Source organism: Daucus carota, chromosome 1, assembly GCF_001625215.2.
Source record: "Daucus carota subsp. sativus chromosome 1, DH1 v3.0, whole genome shotgun sequence".
NCBI lineage: Eukaryota > Viridiplantae > Streptophyta > Magnoliopsida > Apiales > Apiaceae > Daucus > Daucus carota.
The window spans coordinates 34,904,689-34,923,598 of NC_030381.2; the positions used below are offsets into that span (position 1 = coordinate 34,904,689).

The 18,910-nt window shown below is 32.5% G+C and overlaps 1 protein-coding gene across 1 annotated transcript in view; it reads right to left on the minus strand.

The window, feature by feature from the left end:
* The window catches only part of LOC108221581 (uncharacterized), a 23,703-nt gene extending 8,443 nt beyond the window's left edge, over positions 1-15,260 (minus strand). Inside the window, exons 1-8 of the mRNA XM_064081406.1 lie at positions 14,923-15,260; positions 14,019-14,100; positions 13,333-13,436; positions 12,433-12,559; positions 10,306-10,400; positions 9,378-9,501; positions 8,497-8,577; positions 8,283-8,381 (exon numbers count right to left, since the gene is read on the minus strand). Coding sequence (XP_063937476.1) covers positions 8,283-8,381; positions 8,497-8,577; positions 9,378-9,501; positions 10,306-10,400; positions 12,433-12,559; positions 13,333-13,436; positions 14,019-14,100; positions 14,923-14,960 — 750 coding nt within the window. The 5' untranslated portion in view covers positions 14,961-15,260. The remainder of the gene's footprint in view (positions 1-8,282; positions 8,382-8,496; positions 8,578-9,377; positions 9,502-10,305; positions 10,401-12,432; positions 12,560-13,332; positions 13,437-14,018; positions 14,101-14,922) is intronic.
* Positions 15,261-18,910: the final 3,650 nt, after the last annotated feature.

Below are 18,910 nucleotides of genomic sequence, written 5' to 3' on the forward strand. Positions count from 1 at the left end.
TTTGAGAAAAATATGAAAGGACATTGTCCAAAAATTAATCTTTTAGATTTAATGCGTGTTACCAGAGGGCTGTTATCACACCATGAGTTATATAAATTCATAATTTTTTCTGGTAGAATTTCAAGAGAAGGGCCAAATTTTGACCACCATTCATAAAACCAATTTGGTATGTGCTTATTAAGCACTTCAGGGTTTACTGAGAAAAACCAAGAATGTTTATTCTTGGGATTTTGATAATAAAATGCTTTAGAAAAAGCTTGGATATAATCCCAGTAATTGAAATAAATATATTTACCTTCAGCAATTTTTATTGCTTTACCCTCATTAGGATTCAATCCCCATTCTCTGGGAGTTAATACCTTGTTGATGTGGCATTTGCTGAAGTTTATAAAACTTTCAGGGTTATTGTTCTGATAATGATGAACAATTGTTACCGATTCGGTAATTGTCAACAGAATTTCCAGATATAATCTGGGCTGATTTTGCAAAGCAGCATACCCTCTATTTTCAAGGTACCTGGTTTTCAATGACCATCCATCATTTGGAGTCATAAGAATATCTTCTTCTTCAAGATACAGAATATTTTCTGTAATCGGATTTTCAAAGTATTCTTGATCTGGAGGAGTTTCCGTAATTGCAGGGAAATTGATTTCATTCCACTTAATCAATCTATTAGTGGCTATGTTTGAAGTTGACAAATTAGTTTGAACCACAGTTGTAGTTCCTGGAGGGGCTAATATCTTTTTATTGATATTAGGGTTCAAAGTTTGTAGAACCTTATAGTATACTCTATAGCATATAGCTATTATTTCACTACCTGGTTTAAAATTATAACCACTAGTATGAATTGATAGTTGCATAGCATCTAACAAATTACTATCTGTTAAAGATAGGGTTAAGTTTGGAGATACGTCAAAATAGACGGGTCCGTGGCATAGGCTGGTTTCTATTAAAGCAGCTAGAGAGGGTTTAAAGTCTCTACATCTACCATCTCTTATGTATGCCATAATACTAGAGTTTACTCCTAACAGTGTTAGAGGCTTAAAAGCTACTTGGATTAATCCAATATGGATAAATCTGTGTTGTTTAAAAGGAGCTAAATCCTTTTTAGTTAATAACCTAATCGTCTGAGAACTATCAGATATTCTGATAGTTTGTTCTAAAGTCTTAATAGCAAATCTTGCTTTTAGATCTAGAAATCCTATTTCATAGATCTTATTAGGAGCTACTGAGGGTATTACCCACTTGTTTAGTTTATCCAAATTCTTTGGATATTCAATTAATTCTGCATTTTTTACAGAATCATTTTGATGATCATTATCATCCCAGTCACCTTGAGACATATATCCCAAAAACTAAAAGCGTTGTGGTAGTAAGCTAACTGTATCTAGAATCAAGACTTATTAAGAAAAACATAAAATTTAAATCTTTTTGGTTATCTTTGTTTTCACTATCAACCTAACGGGATAGACAGGAAAAAATCCAACGAAAACAAAGATGAATAAAATACTTTTAGCAAAAATATTCCAATATTTCTCATCAAACAAATCGCCTTTTCTTTATTATTCAACTCATTCAAATATCAAAAACAAAATAAGATTACTAAAATTTTACAAAAGACTTTTGCCCTGCAACATTCAGTAGAATAACTGTTTAGTGTGGCTTTAATGAGTTTAAGGATGAGCAACTAAGGTTGCAATTAGAGAAAGTTCTTCTCAATTCTGATTCAGAAAGATCTTCTGAAGAAGATAATTTAGAGTTAGCTGAGCAATCTTCCTCAGATTCTGACAATAATGATTGTCAATGTAAAGAAATAAACTATTGGAAATCAATAGTTGAAATGAATGGATTAAATGTCCTTTCAGAAGATCAAGATAAAGTCTTAAAGGCTTTAGAGTTAATTAAGGACTCCGAATTAAAAAGAAAATTAATCGAAGCCTTAATAAGAGATAACTCAGAAACGCCTAAAATAATTGAGACACCTTACCAATTAAGTGAGGTTTTAAATAGATTTCAACAATCTAACACTAAAGAAACTCCAGTTTCTATTAGTGATCTCAAAAGAGAAGTTAATTTCTTAAAATCAAAAATTTCTGATATAAAACAAAATAATTCTAATCTATCAAGAAGATTAACTTTATTAGAGACAAAATCCTCTGATAAAGATAAAAATTTAATCAAAGATAAAAACCTAATAGAAGAAAGTACTTCAAATGAAGAATACTTACATCTTTTAAATCAAGTAACTTCACAAAAATGGTTTGTAAAAATTACTTTAGTAATTGATAAAAATTTCATTTTAAAAGATGAAATTGCTTTAATTGATAGTGGTGCGGATTTAAACTGCATAAAAGAGGGAATAATTCCTACTAAGTATTTTGAAAAAACTACCCGATCGCTAACAGCAGCAGGAGGAAGTAAGTTAGAGATAAATTATAAATTATCTAATGCGTATGTGTGTAACAAAGATGTTTGTTTACCCGCATTTTTTATCCTTGTAAAAAATATTACTCATAGGATAATATTAGGAACTCCTTTTTTGCATATGCTAATGCCGATTAATAAAATCGACACTAAAGGAATTCTAGCTACCATAAATGGTAAAGAAGTTAAATTTAACTTCATAACAGACCCTCAGACGCAAATGCTTAATGAGGTAAAAGATGTTCTTCTTAATAAAGAAAAACAATTAAATTTTCTTAAAGAAGAAATTAATCTTTTAAGTATTAAAGAACAGCTTAATAAAAGCGAAGTTAAAGAAAAAATAAAAACTATTGAAAAGCAATTCCTTAGTGAAGTATGCAATGACTTACCAAATGCTTTTTGGAATAGAAAACAACATGTCGTTTCTCTTCCTTACATAGATGGTTTTAATGAAAACCAAATTCCTACTAAAGCTAGACCAGCTCAAATGAATAATGAATATTTAGAGCTGTGTAAAAAGGAGATAAATTCTCTTTTAGAAAAGGGATTAATTAGAAAATCGAAATCCCCTTGGAGTTGTACAGCATTCTATGTTAATAATGCTGCAGAAAAGGAACGAGGTGTTCCCAGGTTAGTTATAAACTATAAACCCCTTAATAAGGTATTGAAATGGGTTAGATACCCAATTCCTAATAAAAAAGATTTATTAGATAGATTAAATAATGCTTTAATTTTCTCTAAATTTGATATGAAGTCTGGATATTGGCAGATTCAAATAAATTAATCTGATAAATATAAAACTGCATTTACAGTTCCATTTGGTCAGTATGAATGAAATGTCCTACCTTTTGGCTTAAAAAATGCACCTTCTGATTTTCAGAATATTATGAATGATATATTCAACCCTTACACCGAATTTATAATTGTGTATATTGATGATGTTTTAGTATTTTCTAAAACATTAGATCAACATATAAAACACTTAAAAATTTTTAAGGATTTAATTAGAAAAAATGGGTTAGTAATATCTGCCCCAAAAATGAAACTTTTTCAAGTCCAAGTCAGATTCTTAGGACATCTGATTAGTCAAGGAAAGATTATTCCAATTGAAAGAAGTATAGAATTTGCTTCTAAGTTTCCTGATAATATTCTAGATACAAAACAGTTGCAAAGGTTTCTAAGAAGTTTGAACTATGTTTCAGACTATTATAAAGACCTAGCTAAAGATACAGCAATACTGTATTCTAGACTAAAGAAAAATCCTCAGCCATGGACTGAAGAACATTCTCTAGCAGTAAGGAGAATAAAAGCAAAGGTAAAATGTTTACCTTGTTTATCTTTGGCAAATCCAAAGTATTTTAAAATTGTTGAAACAGATGCTTCAAATATAGGCTATGGTGGAATTTTAAAACAAATAAATCCAAACACTTCAAAAGAAGAGCTTGTTAGATTTACTTCGGGAAAATGGAATTTCACTCAGTCAAAATACTCGACTATTAAGAAAGAAAAGGCGATTTGTTTGAAGAGAAATATTGGAATATTTTTGCTAAAAGTATTTTATTCATCTTTGTTTTCGTTGGATTTTTTCCTGTCTATCCCGTTAGGTTGATAGTGAAAACAAAGATAACCAAAAAGATTTAAATTTTATGTTTTTCTTAATAAGTCTTGATTCTAGATACAGTTAGCTTACTACCACAACGCTTTTAGTTTTTGGGATATATGTCTCAAGGTGACTGGGATGATAATGATCATCAAAATGATTCTGTAAAAAATGCAGAATTAATTGAATATCCAAAGAATTTGGATAAACTAAACAAGTGGGTAATACCCTCAGTAGCTCCTAATAAGATCTATGAAATAGGATTTCTAGATCTAAAAGCAAGATTTGCTATTAAGACTTTAGAACAAACTATCAGAATATCTGATAGTTCTCAGACGATTAGGTTATTAACTAAAAAGGATTTAGCTCCTTTTAAACAACACAGATTTATCCATATTGGATTAATCCAAGTAGCTTTTAAGCCTCTAACACTGTTAGGAGTAAACTCTAGTATTATGGCATACATAAGAGATGGTAGATGTAGAGACTTTAAACCCTCTCTAGCTGCTTTAATAGAAACCAGCCTATGCCACGGACCCGTCTATTTTGACGTATCTCCAAACTTAACCCTATCTTTAACAGATAGTAATTTGTTAGATGCTATGCAACTATCAATTCATACTAGTGGTTATAATTTTAAACCAGGTAGTGAAATAATAGCTATATGCTATAGAGTATACTATAAGGTTCTACAAACTTTGAACCCTAATATCAATAAAAAGATATTAGCCCCTCCAGGAACTACAACTGTGGTTCAAACTAATTTGTCAACTTCAAACATAGCCACTAATAGATTGATTAAGTGGAATGAAATCAATTTCCCTGCAATTACGGAAACTCCTCCAGATCAAGAATACTTTGAAAATCCGATTACAGAAAATATTCTGTATCTTGAAGAAGAAGATATTCTTATGACTCCAAATGATGGATGGTCATTGAAAACCAGGTACCTTGAAAATAGAGGGTATGCTGCTTTGCAAAATCAGCCCAGATTATATCTGGAAATTCTGTTGACAATTACCGAATCGGTAACAATTGTTCATCATTATCAGAACAATAACCCTGAAAGTTTTATAAACTTCAGCAAATGCCACATCAACAAGGTATTAACTCCCAGAGAATGGGGATTGAATCCTAATGAGGGTAAAGCAATAAAAATTGCTGAAGGTAAATATATTTATTTCAATTACTGGGATTATATCCAAGCTTTTTCTAAAGCATTTTATTATCAAAATCCCAAGAATAAACATTCTTGGTTTTTCTCAGTAAACCCTGAAGTGCTTAATAAGCACATACCAAATTGGTTTTATGAATGGTGGTCAAAATTTGGCCCTTCTCTTGAAATTCTACCAGAAAAAATTATGAATTTATATAACTCATGGTGTGATAACAGCCCTCTGGTAACACGCATTAAATCTAAAAGATTAATTTTTGGACAATGTCCTTTCATATTTTTCTCAAAATTTCAAATTCCTTGGATTTGGAGATGGACAATTTCTATCGATAAAGACAAGCTAGGAATTCCTCTGCTACAAAGGAATTTCTTCTATAAATGGTGGACGAAGATGAGTTCTGAAGATATTCAGAAGATAGAATCCAACGTCAAGATGGTAATAAACCATGATGAAAAACAAATCCCTGATGGACAAAGTTCACAACAGACTCCAATGGAGGACCTGAAAACTTATTTTCAGAAAAAGTTCCCTAATGAATCAGATCAAAAGATCATGAAGAGGGTTTTAGACCATATGAAGAATCAGTTCTTCAGTACATTTTCATTTCCTAATGAAGATCAGTCAATGAAAACGACGTCATCACCAGGATCAATGGATTCTAATAATTCTTTTAATGTTTTAGCAGGTGAATCTCAGGAAGAAGAATATACTCCTACTCCTGAAGATTTCTGGGATGGTCTAATTTCATCCCTTACAACTTCAAATTTTAAGGGAAAAGGAAAGGATCCAGAATTATAATGATACCTTTTGCCAGAGAATTCAAAGAGATAAAGAGATTAGACTGGGAAATTCTCAGAATTAATGCTGAAAAGAATAATATCTATAAAAAATACAGTCAAGCCACCCCAGAGGAAAAGGCTAAAAGAACAGTCAGAGAAATCCAAGAAGATTTCGAAAATTATAAGAGTCATTACCTCAATCTAAGGAATATTAAACTCTTGAGAGATTTCTTAGACGATCGAATTCTAGAAGGAAAAAATATCACAGGGTAAAAATTATTCCCAGCTAGATGAAGACCTCAATCCAAAATCATCAAAGATTTCAGCCAGCAATAATACTTGCTTTATTAAAGTTGTTTGTTTCTTTGTACAAAGTGAACATTATGAGATGTGACGATGGGGCCCAAAGTAGCACCCGGCATCAAATATTGTCTACTTTTTTAAAAGTTATTTGTTTTCTTTTTACTTTTGTAAAAGTTGTTTGTTTGTATTTGTTTGTAACGAATCCAATGAAGGGTTCTTTTCTCCCTATATAAAGGGATTTATGTAATTCTGAAAAGAGGAGGGCGGAACGGAATAAAAGTTTTCCTTTCTCTTCTCTCTTACTCATGTGCTGAGATTCTTTCAAACATTCTTAAACTCATAATCTATATTGCTATTTTATCATAATTTATATTGCTGAGTAGCTGCTGCGTATTTGGTATCAGAGCCAGGTTTCGATCCTGGGACCTGTGGGTTATGGGCCCACCACGCTATATATATATATATATATATATAGAGTCCTACTCCAATAGAAACCAAATTAGCCTAAAAACTAAAAACCAGTTTCTGGACAGTTTTTTATCACTATTTTTAACTACAGAAATCACTAATTTGTACATAACATATCACTAATTTATATATAGCATATCTCGCGAATATAAATATATACACACACATATATGCAACGTATATGACCATCATTTTCACCCAAATCGTAATAATGGACCTCTTACCACCATTACAAAACGTTTCTATGACTTGCCACCACTGTCTATCATCACCAATAGTCACGTAGATTTTCCATCATAACTTACAAAACTAACGACTACTTACCATCATCATACAACTTCTCTTGCGGCTTCCTACCATCAAGAACCTTCCTACGGATAAAATTAATCATCTATAATCGATTATCAATAATTTAGATAAGTAGAATTCTCAATTTTGATAATAAAAATCGCTGTTTACATACTGTATAAAAACAGTGATTAGTGCAGTATAAATTAGTGATACCCGTAGTTATAAATAGTGGTAGGGAAACTGGTTTCTAGTTTTTATTTTAAGAGTGGTTTCTATTTGATCATGAGCCTATATATATATATATATATATATATATATATATATATATATATATAGAGTTTTACTCCAATAGAAACCTCCTTATCCTAGAAACTAAAAACCAAACTAAAATATCACTAAATCCTAAAGCAAATACCACTAAATTTTTAAACAACCCCATCTCCACCTCCATCTTCATCAAACCCACCTCCATCTTCACCAACCCCACCTCCACTACCACCACCTCCGTCGTCGCCTCCTTCATAACCACAACCACCTCTATGCCGCCCACCCCCTCCATAACCACCACCTCCATCTCCATCTCCACCTCCACCTCCATTATTTCTTTAACAACACAACCTCCACACCTCCATCTTCATCAGGCCCATCTTAATCGCCGCTTCAACCTCCTTCAGATTCGTTCATACTTCTTTCTCCACCTCGACTCAACTTCAAAGGCGGAGCCGCCACTATTCCGGCAACGCTCCAACCCCCTACTTCAAGCCGCCCAAACCTCCGCTACAATCATCTTTCCTCCATCTCCACCTTCACCTCCACCATCTCCACCACTATCACCACCATCTGAATCGAAAACATGAACAGATCTGGAGTTCTAAGCTGGTTAATATCTGGAGATTGAGTTTTCACTAAATTCTGCAGCACAGATCACTAAATCCTAAAGAGATAATCACTAAATTGTACTGAGAATATCACTAACTTGTATTGGTTTCTAGTTTTTATTTTAAAATTGGTTTCTATTTGATCATGAGCCTATATATATATATATATATATATATATATTATACACTATTCAGGTGCATGCCTTGAATGGCACGTGCTTGTATTACATCTTAAGTATATGCAAGATTCTAATGCATTATGTTATACTTATACATGACATATGACAAGGGGAAAGGTGCCAGTAAAACATAATTGCAGACTATCAATACCAATACCATTAAGGGTATCCAAAAATATATTTACCATGTACGCATCAAATATGCGATCAGAATGGTGTGGTTGTATGAAATCATCATCAATGGCATGTCCCAATAGAACTGGTACAAAGGAAGACTTTGCGACCTACAAGAATAACCACTATAGGTACTGAAACAAGAATAAATAACTGAGGGATCAAAACAAGCTAATCCTGCTTAATAAGTTCAGATTGGGAATATGCTTGTATATAATAAATAACCTTGATAGTGTTCAGTTCCTCTATGTCGAATTTTGCCTTCTTTAGAATTGCTCTTCGCATGTACTGGATTGCAAACTTGATCTGTTTGGAACAAGAATTAGAACAAAAAAGAACATTAAACCACTATTAATTAGAGAAAAAATTAATGAAGATTATTATCAACTATTTTCCTTCAACAGAAAAGCCTGAAAGGGAAACCAAAAGGAATATCAACACAATCACTCATGTTCAGCATCTCCAAACATGTTGCACCAACACATTATAAGGATACATCTAGCACCAAAGTGTTTATATCTTTTGGAATATTAAACCTTTAAGTTTATCCCCACATCGGAGGAATAGATATTCGAAGAAGAGATGGACTTTTAAACTACTTTGAGCCTAGTTTTTAGAGTTTTTAAACATTTAGCATCCAAAACGTATACAGAAAATAAAAAAATACAATTCAGTACTAAAATATTGGGGGGTAAAATAAATCTGCAATGGACAGTGAATAAAGAAACAATCACAAAATCAGGATATAATGAATAACAAAAATTAATTATAAGCAAAAAATAAAGATACTGAAACATATATTGAAGACTATATAGTGTAACAAGAATAAGCTATGCCACTATATGAATTATCTAGTTGGAAACTTTTTTCTTTATGACATGTGACCAGAATATTCAACCTTCCGTTTTGATATAAGATACGATCCTCAAGTATTTTTATAAGCTTTATGGTGCTAAATGTTTAGCTACCCCAAAATACATGGGACAAAATGTACCAAAACCACACACACACACACACCTGACCGAAAAAAAAAAAAAAAAAAAAAAAAAAAAAAAAAAAGTTACACACACACAAAAAATTCTAAGATCCTCACGAAATCTACTTACAGTAAATTTGGGGAGGCGAATTTTGTACGTATCCACAAGTTCCATCATCAAATCAACCAAATTTGAGAAAGGGCTGTCAAGAACCATCCCTGCAATGGAAGGATCCTCAGCTCCATACATTAAGCTGGCAAGAGCAATTTTTGAAGTCAATCATCTGTATCTCACTTTGTCATTTACTTCATGTAACTTAACTAGCTAGACAAGCTTGTCACCCTTATGATATGAAAGTTAAAAGCTGTTAAGTGACCGGTTCTCCTAAAACCTCAAAGTGTTAGGATGAGCGTTTACTTATTCTAACATTGCCCCTCACTCGAAAGCCATATTTGGGTTGAGAGAGGATCACAGACGCTCATCTTTGGGACATAAATTTGTCTTCGTGTCCATAAATTATGAGAATATTAGGGGATTAGAGGGAGTGGACCCTCGAGTCTCCTGTAAGTATGATGACCTTTGATACCCATTTTAAGTGAGTAGTTTTCCTAAAACATCAAGGTGTTAGAAGGAGGCTACCAGTATTCTAACAAAATCATAAAACTATCCCCGAAAGCTAATTTTAACCATTGATATACTATTTTGTTCCTTATCATTAATAAACATTCACCTTGGGGTCATTTGTTAGAACAAGTCCGATGCAATGGAATAGTTGTATCTATTGCTATATTATAGCACCAAATGCATCTGGTTAAAATTAGCTTTCGGGGATAGTTTTATGCTTTTGTTAGAATACTGTAAGGAGATATTAAGAGCATTGTACTATATCTGTAAGAAGATATTTAATAGGTCACTTTCTACCGCATATATCCAAGAATGCAAAATATCAAAGTATGGCACATCAGAACAATTTACAATAGTTAAATAGAAGACAAGGTCCCAAAAATTTATCCTGTATTCAAAAATATTACTAAAAGGCAACATGTGGTGTAAATACCTAGTCACAGCTCCCATTGAGCGGCCCCACAAGCCAATCAAAGACACGTTCCCATCTTCGCGTAAATAGTTTACAACAGCTCTCAGGTCATCTTTCTGGGAGAGCAAAACAATTCGAGTTCAGTGCATAAAAAAAACACAATACATGCTCTTAATCCATTTTACATCTTAAAAAGTAGTGGCACTAGTGTTTTCTACCGATTAAACTTACACAAATTGATTCTATTTTTATGTGTCATATCCAAGTCGTAAAGTCAAAGGATAACATACAAAAAATTATTCATGGACAGTGTTATTAAAAGCGCGCATATGCGCACGCATATGCGATATGCGATGCGATGCCCGCCTGAAGCGCGTCGCTTCGGAGATGCGATGCGCCTTCAATGATGCGCTCGCTTTTATGTGCAGCGAGTGCTTATGCGCTGTTCAAAAGCGCAAAATAAGCGTGCTTCTTTTAAAATGAGTCATTTTTAAAGGAAATGGGTTCAGAAAAAACCCTGTGGACCTTATAGTAACTAAAACAAATAGATATAGACCAGATTTACATGCAAGAACAAGAGATATCGAACCGGAGACTAAAATTAAACTCATCTTCTTTTATGGTTATTGCATATAGATACCCATATATATAAGATACACATATCTTGTATATACTATTATATATTTATACATACAAGTGTTGTATATACACATATGACTTGAGTATGATGAAGAAGACTTTGTTAAGGATCCGAATTATATTAGTAAAGATGATGATTTCCTGAATATTGATGACGAAGAAGTGGAAGAATGGACTAAGTTTGGAATTCTTTGCTACCTTGACTTTAGAAGAATTTGGTTGCTTTATCAATAAATGTCATCTTATGTGTAAATTAACAGTTTTCTGCTTATATATCATTTATATATGTATATTTATTTGTCTTCGATGAATCCGCGCATTTCGCGTTGCGCTTATGCTCTAGGGGGCCTTTGCGCTTCTGTGCGCATATCGCGTTTAATAACACTGTTCATGGACCTTGCACACTTCGAACAAGTTGTTGTAAGACCTTTTATATCATTTTGAACTTAGGTTGTTGCAAGATGAAGTGTCCGGTTTTGATATCAAAGTTCAGACTGATCCTATACCCATGCCCATGTCATGTGCGGTCGGCATTGGTATAAGGTGACAATCGAAGAGTCTGGGTAACATAGCAATACATAAACAGTTACATATATAGTTATAACAGGAGCCTCAATCTATCACTTCACATTAGTTACTCACCTAGCAGAAGACTATGGATATCGTAGTTTCAAGCTTTAAGCAAAACAGAAGATGATTTTACAGCTTGAAGTCACTGGTGGCGGGAAATCAATCAGAGATTAAGATAATTTACAACTATTGCCATCCCGCACCCCCTCTCCCGCACTTTAATGCGTCTTAGCCTTCAAATACAGGGGTACGCCACATGGCGCACCCCTGCCGAATGCCGAACACAGTACGCTAGCATAGTGCCCAATTTCTGCTTTCTAGAAGAAAAGTATTCTTTTTTTCATTATTTGTTAATAAAAATGCATTACATTCTTTATTATTAGTTAGAAAATTGTGGTTTTGAAATAAAATAATACAGATATCCCAAATATGTAACCTAGGATATTGGTCACTTAATATCAAACAGAGTGTAAAAATATTCAAAATTCTTGTTTTCCGATTGAAAGGCGTTGCTTCGATCTTGGAAAACGAAGATGATAAATTCACAATATTCTTACATGTTTTTTAAGTAAATTACTGGGTGAATCAACAGAATAGCAGACTGGGAATGTTACAAGGAATGCACACATATAAACAAGCAACAAGTAAAGATATGAACTTCGTCAATAAGGTAAGCCACTACTATATCATATTAGCGTGATACTCCATTATTTAGGTAACTGCTGCTTTAAGATTTCTAGTGGCATTCCACATAAAGCACTTAGTTTTAATATGGTTTCCAGATTCCTAAATGGAATTCAAATGACATGTTTTCTGTTTTTTTATCAAGCTTTGCGTGTCTACCAGCTATACATACATGATTATAAAGAACTGATAATGCATAAAAGGGGAAGCAGTGATCTCTAAAATAATGAGAAATCAAATTAAATGGGTTCTTACTTCATTCCACCCAAGGGTTACATGGTCTCCTCCTGATATTCCAGATCCAGAGAAATCAAGGGTAAAAACTGTGATGTTTGAAGGCAGTAATATTATAGCTGCTTCACTCGCATCTGCTCTGCACCCACTGGCATGGAATCAAGACGACAAGTGTTTAGAAAAACAATATTATATATTTATAGTTTAGACCAATATGACCATAGTCAAGAACCAAACAATCAAACTACTTCCAATATTAAGGAAGAAAAGACAATACTATAGGTGATCATTTGTGCTATATCTCAAATTGAAAAAACAGAAGGCCAAAGGAACTGAAAATCAATATATCAGCTCTCAGAAAGTTGTCAAGCCTCCTTAAATCATGAAATAGCCAGATTTTAAAATACTAGATGTCATTTACTCAACTATGTACGTGTTCGAAAGTCAAGAACTTGTTCCAACTTTAATTTTCATGTACAACTCTATAGAAGATTAATTTATTAGTTTCTTGAAATCACTCATGATCCAAGAAATCTTTATAAAAAGTCCTAACATCAACTTCCTTTTAATGGATAAAAGTGGAAGTTTAAGCAATATTTAATCATTATAGAATAGTGTTGAGTAACTTTCTTAATCCGTGCACATAAAGCTAAAATAACTATTATTATGCATCACATGAAGTATATGAACATCTCTATACATCAGAATCTAGTCACCACCATCATGGTTTTAAATTCTTGAACCCGAATCATTCAACTTAAAACTTCAATTACACTTGTAGACCCGTGTCAAGCAAGCATAATGATCATAGTACAAGAGCTCAAGTTTCAACACTTCCTATTATATGAGAATATTGGCAACAACAAGATCCGCAGTGTCATCACTAATGAAAAGACATAAAAGCTTAGATCCCTCAATCACCTGTTTCCATGACAGTATATAACACAAGGTAAAGCTTTTTCTTCTGGTGGGACTATAGGCACGTAGTGACTACACTGGAGAACATCTCCTCGGCTGTTCTTTACCTGAAACAAGTCCAAGGATAAGATGAACAATAAATAAGATTTGGATTTTGGATAGTAGAAATAATCATCGAGAGTTCGAGACATTAAAAAGTTAAATACACAAACGCAAACACACACATAGCAGTGATTTTCTAGGGAAACCTCTGACCTAATATACTTCTTTAGTTCTTTCCTACACGACAGTAGACTACTTAGCAGTACACATATTCAAGTTCTAGTTCGATGCCTTGAGCTTTAGGCATCAGTGCTTTACTGATATAACATAATTTACTTTATTCACGCAAGTAAGAGAAAACTTGACACTTTTATAAAGGTTCTATTACTTGTATAGTAAATTTGATAATAAGTTGTACAACAAAAATAATTCTTCGCAGCTGGAATATATCTCCAAACAATATACCATATAACACGTCTTCTATCTGAAGCGCTACTATATAGTTTCCTGAACGCAACAGATCACTTAGTGGCAGAAGTATATTAGTGAAGTGCATAGTTTCACTTTTCACAAACAGCTAAGCAGCCTGACAACTTTAGTGCAAAGTCATAATTTGAATTTGCATCCAATTAAGGTGTGCACCTTACCTCTAAATCTTTTCTCTGAAACAACTTTCCTTTAAGCATGAATTCCTGATCTAAGAGATCATTGTTTGGGTCGTATTCCGCTCTGCAGGAAACAAGGTGGGTGTGTCACCACTTATATTCAAATTCAGACTAATAACATGTGATTTTGAAAAGAAAACAATATTTGTTTTTGCTAAGTAAATAATTTATATATACTGAAAAAAAAAAAAAAAAACACCGTCACTTGCGAAAAACAACCCAAGAAGAGAAGACACATACATCTTCTCTTAACTAAACAACTTCTAAATACAGAAACAGATTACATGCGACTAATCTTATATAACAAGAGAATCAAAGAAAAATCCCTAGCAATCTGTCTAATCTAAAAGAAGACTAATCGTTAAAAAAAAAAACAATTTTTCCTGCGATTGTTCGTGTCTTAACAGTTAAATCTAGAAAAAGCTTACAAGAAAATATACACAGAAGAAAAAGTTCCCTTTCCTTTCTGATAAGATGCATATCTTTACAAAGCTAGTTTAGATCCACACCAAACCTAACCAATAACAAACTATCCAATTCAAAGTCCAAATTCTTAGAGTGTAAACTATACCCCCATTTCATATCGAAAATAACCCAACTGCACAATCAAATGCTAATTCAATCATGCTAAAAAGGCATATACAACACATAAAAAAATATAAAATATATCCACTTAAAATTCAAAACCCTAACAAGAAAATTCAACAAAAGTACATAAACTGATACAAAACAACAGAAAAGACATCCCCCAGAAAACTCCAGATTTGAAGTCAAACCATGATGATGTTTCAAGAAACCCACCTAAATTCTCACAAGTACATAAAAGAACATCTAAAAACATATGCATAGACATAAACAAACATAAAATATGAGTAGGGTGATTAACCTTGGTGGGCGAATGATGAAGTTGACAAATTGTTCCATTGAATTCCTCAGGTGAAAAGTGTTGGTATCAAGAAACAACCCAGTTCTTGATTGTGAATTCTTGTGTATGTATTGTGTATAAAGCAGTGGAATCAGGAGTAATATGTGAAGAGAAAGATGATGAATCTGTGAAAATGAGAAAAAGAAAAAGAGGGGTTTGTTTTGTTTGTTGTATCAATGTATGTCAAGTGCGTTTCGTTACTTGCAAAACAATAATAAAAGATGGGTTTTTAATGAAGTTGAGTTGTTTTATTTATTACAGAACATTTATTACAGAACATGAAAAGGAAAAAACCCACCAGGGTGGTTGTTTCTTCTTGCTGTCGTTTCTATGTACATGGCGTCTTTCACTCTCTCTAGCGCACGTGAGAATTCCAAGTGTGAGCCATCGGTTTAGAGCAAAAAAAAAGTGCTATTTTTATTTGAGAGTTAGGACAATTGGTATCAGATTTTGCCATTGGTAAGATGATTTTTGATTCAATTTATACGAGAGCAGTGTTATTTATTCCAAATAAATTCATTCAATGTTTATCAAATTATGTGACATAATATATGTCAAATTTTAATTTGTTAACACATATATATGTATGTGGAGTCCATTCCAATCCTGTTATTAAGAAAATTATCATGTATGTATTGACGACTCAGCATGTAAGGATAGTTTTAGGAAACGAATTTGAGATATTTTGCATTTCTCTTCATATAAAATAATCGAGGTGATTAATTTTGATCAAAACGATATATTTAATTCGATGGTTAAATTTTTTAATGAGTTTTAATATGATGGTTATACTTTATAATTTATAAATCGGTGAATTTATGTTGTTTTTGATTGGAGTGAATGAAATAGAATTGAATGAGTAAAAATAAAAATAAATAACGGCAGGTAAAAGTAAATGACAACGGGTAGAAAAAACTTGAGAAGAAACAAGTGGTTATAAATTTGTATGATAAAATTTGGATATAAAATATGTATGATAAAGAATGGAGTATTCTTTCTCAAAAAGAAAATGATGAATGTAAAGAAATTATTAAATATTTAATTGAAAATAGTTCAAATTTCATCTTATTTCCCTTCATTTACATCGATCCTAATTACCAAATATAACATTAATTTGTAGCAAAATTTGAAATAGTAATTGTCGTTTAATTATTCCTCATTTTGCCAACTCATTTATGTTATTAAAACTCCCTCCATCCTTCTCAATTCTTTATAGTACTTTTCACTACATAGCATGTATTTTAAACACTATTTTATCATTTATTAAATATTTAGGCAATCGATTTGCAGATTTGAATCTATAAACATCATTTTTAAACTCCGTAGAAGTTATGACCACCGTATTGTAATCGATTTAGAAATTTATGAACAAAGAATTAGAACGACATCCAAAATTATTACTTTTATAAATTTTTGTAATCATACTTCTCTCTTTTCCACAAATCAAACTCTGATTTTTAAAGAAAATTTTGGTTATTTTGGTCCGGACCGGACCGGTCCAGACCGAACCGAATTATTGGTCCGGTCTATAATAAAATTTTGGTCCGATTCGGTATTTAAAAAAAAATGAAATTTTGATTTTCTGTCAATTCGGTGTTTTGGACTGAATCAAAGGAATGCTTACCTTTCAAGCTGAACAAGACCAATAAAGTTTAAAAAATCTAAATTTTTTCTTTAAAAGAAATTAACAAAGCTGAAGCCATAAGCAAATATTTTTAGCTTTATATCCTGCAAATAAATGATTAGCTTACTGAAACCATAGCAATGATAAAAGAATTTACTGCCAGCATGTGAATGTATAATTATTACTCATGTTGTGTGTTTGACAACTCCCTGGCACTTCCAAATCAAGAATTTGTTTTGGTTATTTAATATGCTGACACTTTGTTTTACATATTGGTGTTATATTAATCGCATGAGCCACTTTGGAAAATTGAAGCAGCACTGCTGGTGCCTTACAATATATGAGGTGAAAACGAGTTGAATAGGTACGAACAACAGCATGGTCGGATTCGGCTCGAATTTATAATTACAATACTCAAAACATGTATATTCAGTATTAAAAAACATTTTAAGCCTCTGACTGAATTAGCAAAGAAAAATATAGCTCTCTCTGCTCTCTGCATCGTTGCAGTACCTGCATAATTTGTGGGGAAGTATATATAACATGAAGTAAATGAGATATAATTTGTGATAAATCTGAGATTAATCAAAATTGCAGATAAAACACAATGCATAAATTATTTATTTTTTGATTTTATATCAAAGGAAAGGTATATACTTACTATAAATTTTCTGGTACAAGACAAGTCAAAACTGATGCACACTAATAATAGTTGCAAAGAAGGTTCATTGTATCAGCTGACATGTAATGAGAGTATTTTACTAGTTAAAATATGGCCTGGGAATCTTGACCAGGAACACATAGTATCTTTACTATATTTACAATAGTTTAAAATTCAGCTTGGTTTAACAATTTAGATATATTTATGAATTATTATAAAGAATATAAAAGAAAGTGAGTTCTTTGTCGAAAACCAAAGCTTCTGATGTCAACAACAATATTTTCAACATTAGAAAGCTATTTATCAACTGTTTTCTTCCTCTCCCAGGTTTGAGGCAGACCATTTTCTGGGTGCTCTTTAGCTTAAATTTTAACAGGGCCCTGCTACTTTTCTTGGTTTAACTTGGTAGTTATGCTTTATGGGCTGTAATTAATTACATCAAAAGAAAACAAGAATCTGATGATTAGAATCCTCAAAAGACTAAAACTTTTGGTGCTTTTGGAGGGTTTTTTAATGTTTAGACAAATAGGTTTTCTGGGTAGAATCTGCCACACTGCTGAATCTGGCCATTACAGATTCCACTAGTTGTGAGTGTATATGCAATGACTATATGTGGTATATGAGTCAAGTTTGTGACTTTTTTTAAGAACCTAGATTGCATGATATATTTTATTTATTTCTTCAGGCTCTTCTGGTCTGATGACTTTTTGTGAAGTGGATTTTGCACTTTTTCAGATAATCATATGTAGAATAATATGATTAAATTGTGAATGGTGGTAGGTTTGTTTCTTGCTGCATTATTAAAGGGGGTGGATCAATGGTAAGGTGGACAGATCACATGCATCATCAGGAGCCACTTTACCATTATGTTCTTCTGCTGCTGCAACTTCTTATAATTCGACATGCTCCTGTAGTCCTATTCAAATAAAAGATGGCGCATCAATGCTGATAAATTAGGCGATTTGCTGTGTGAAAAAATTTGTAGAATTGACATTCATGTGGATGAATTGGATCGAAAGATGTGAACTATTATTTACGGTGATTTGTTCATCTGCAACCTGCTCACCAGTCCAGTCTGCAGATACTATATATATGCATGTTCAAATTGATAAAGAGCCGACTAGAGAAGTCGAAGTTACAATTTAACAGGGAAGCAGCATCTGCATTAGTTGGCCACATGGCATTGGGGAAGAAATGCAGCTTAGATGATATTAGGTGAAAGCTAATCAAAATGGATGTTATACAGAGGGATGTCCAACATAGACAGTGATATTTGACACTATACACATGTGTGTGTGTTCTCCAATCCTAATAGTTTTAGTAACTCCAATCAGATAATGAAATCATAATAATGACAAAACTTACCAGATTAAACATGTAAAACATGTAGAACTAAAGAAAAAGGGTACACCAACTGAACATTCTTTTTTTTTAAAAAAAACAGAACATTCTTCTTTACAAAAGATTGTCTATTACAATACTCCCTCCTTCTCATATCAGTAGTCTTCTTTGCAAATTTCACACATATTAAGAAATATTAAATATAATGTCTATCACTGATATCATTACTAAAATTGCATTAATTATACATGAATATAACCATGTTTTCTTGAATAATCACTATCGTTAATTAAAATTTTATAGTTATTTGCTTAAAATGTTTT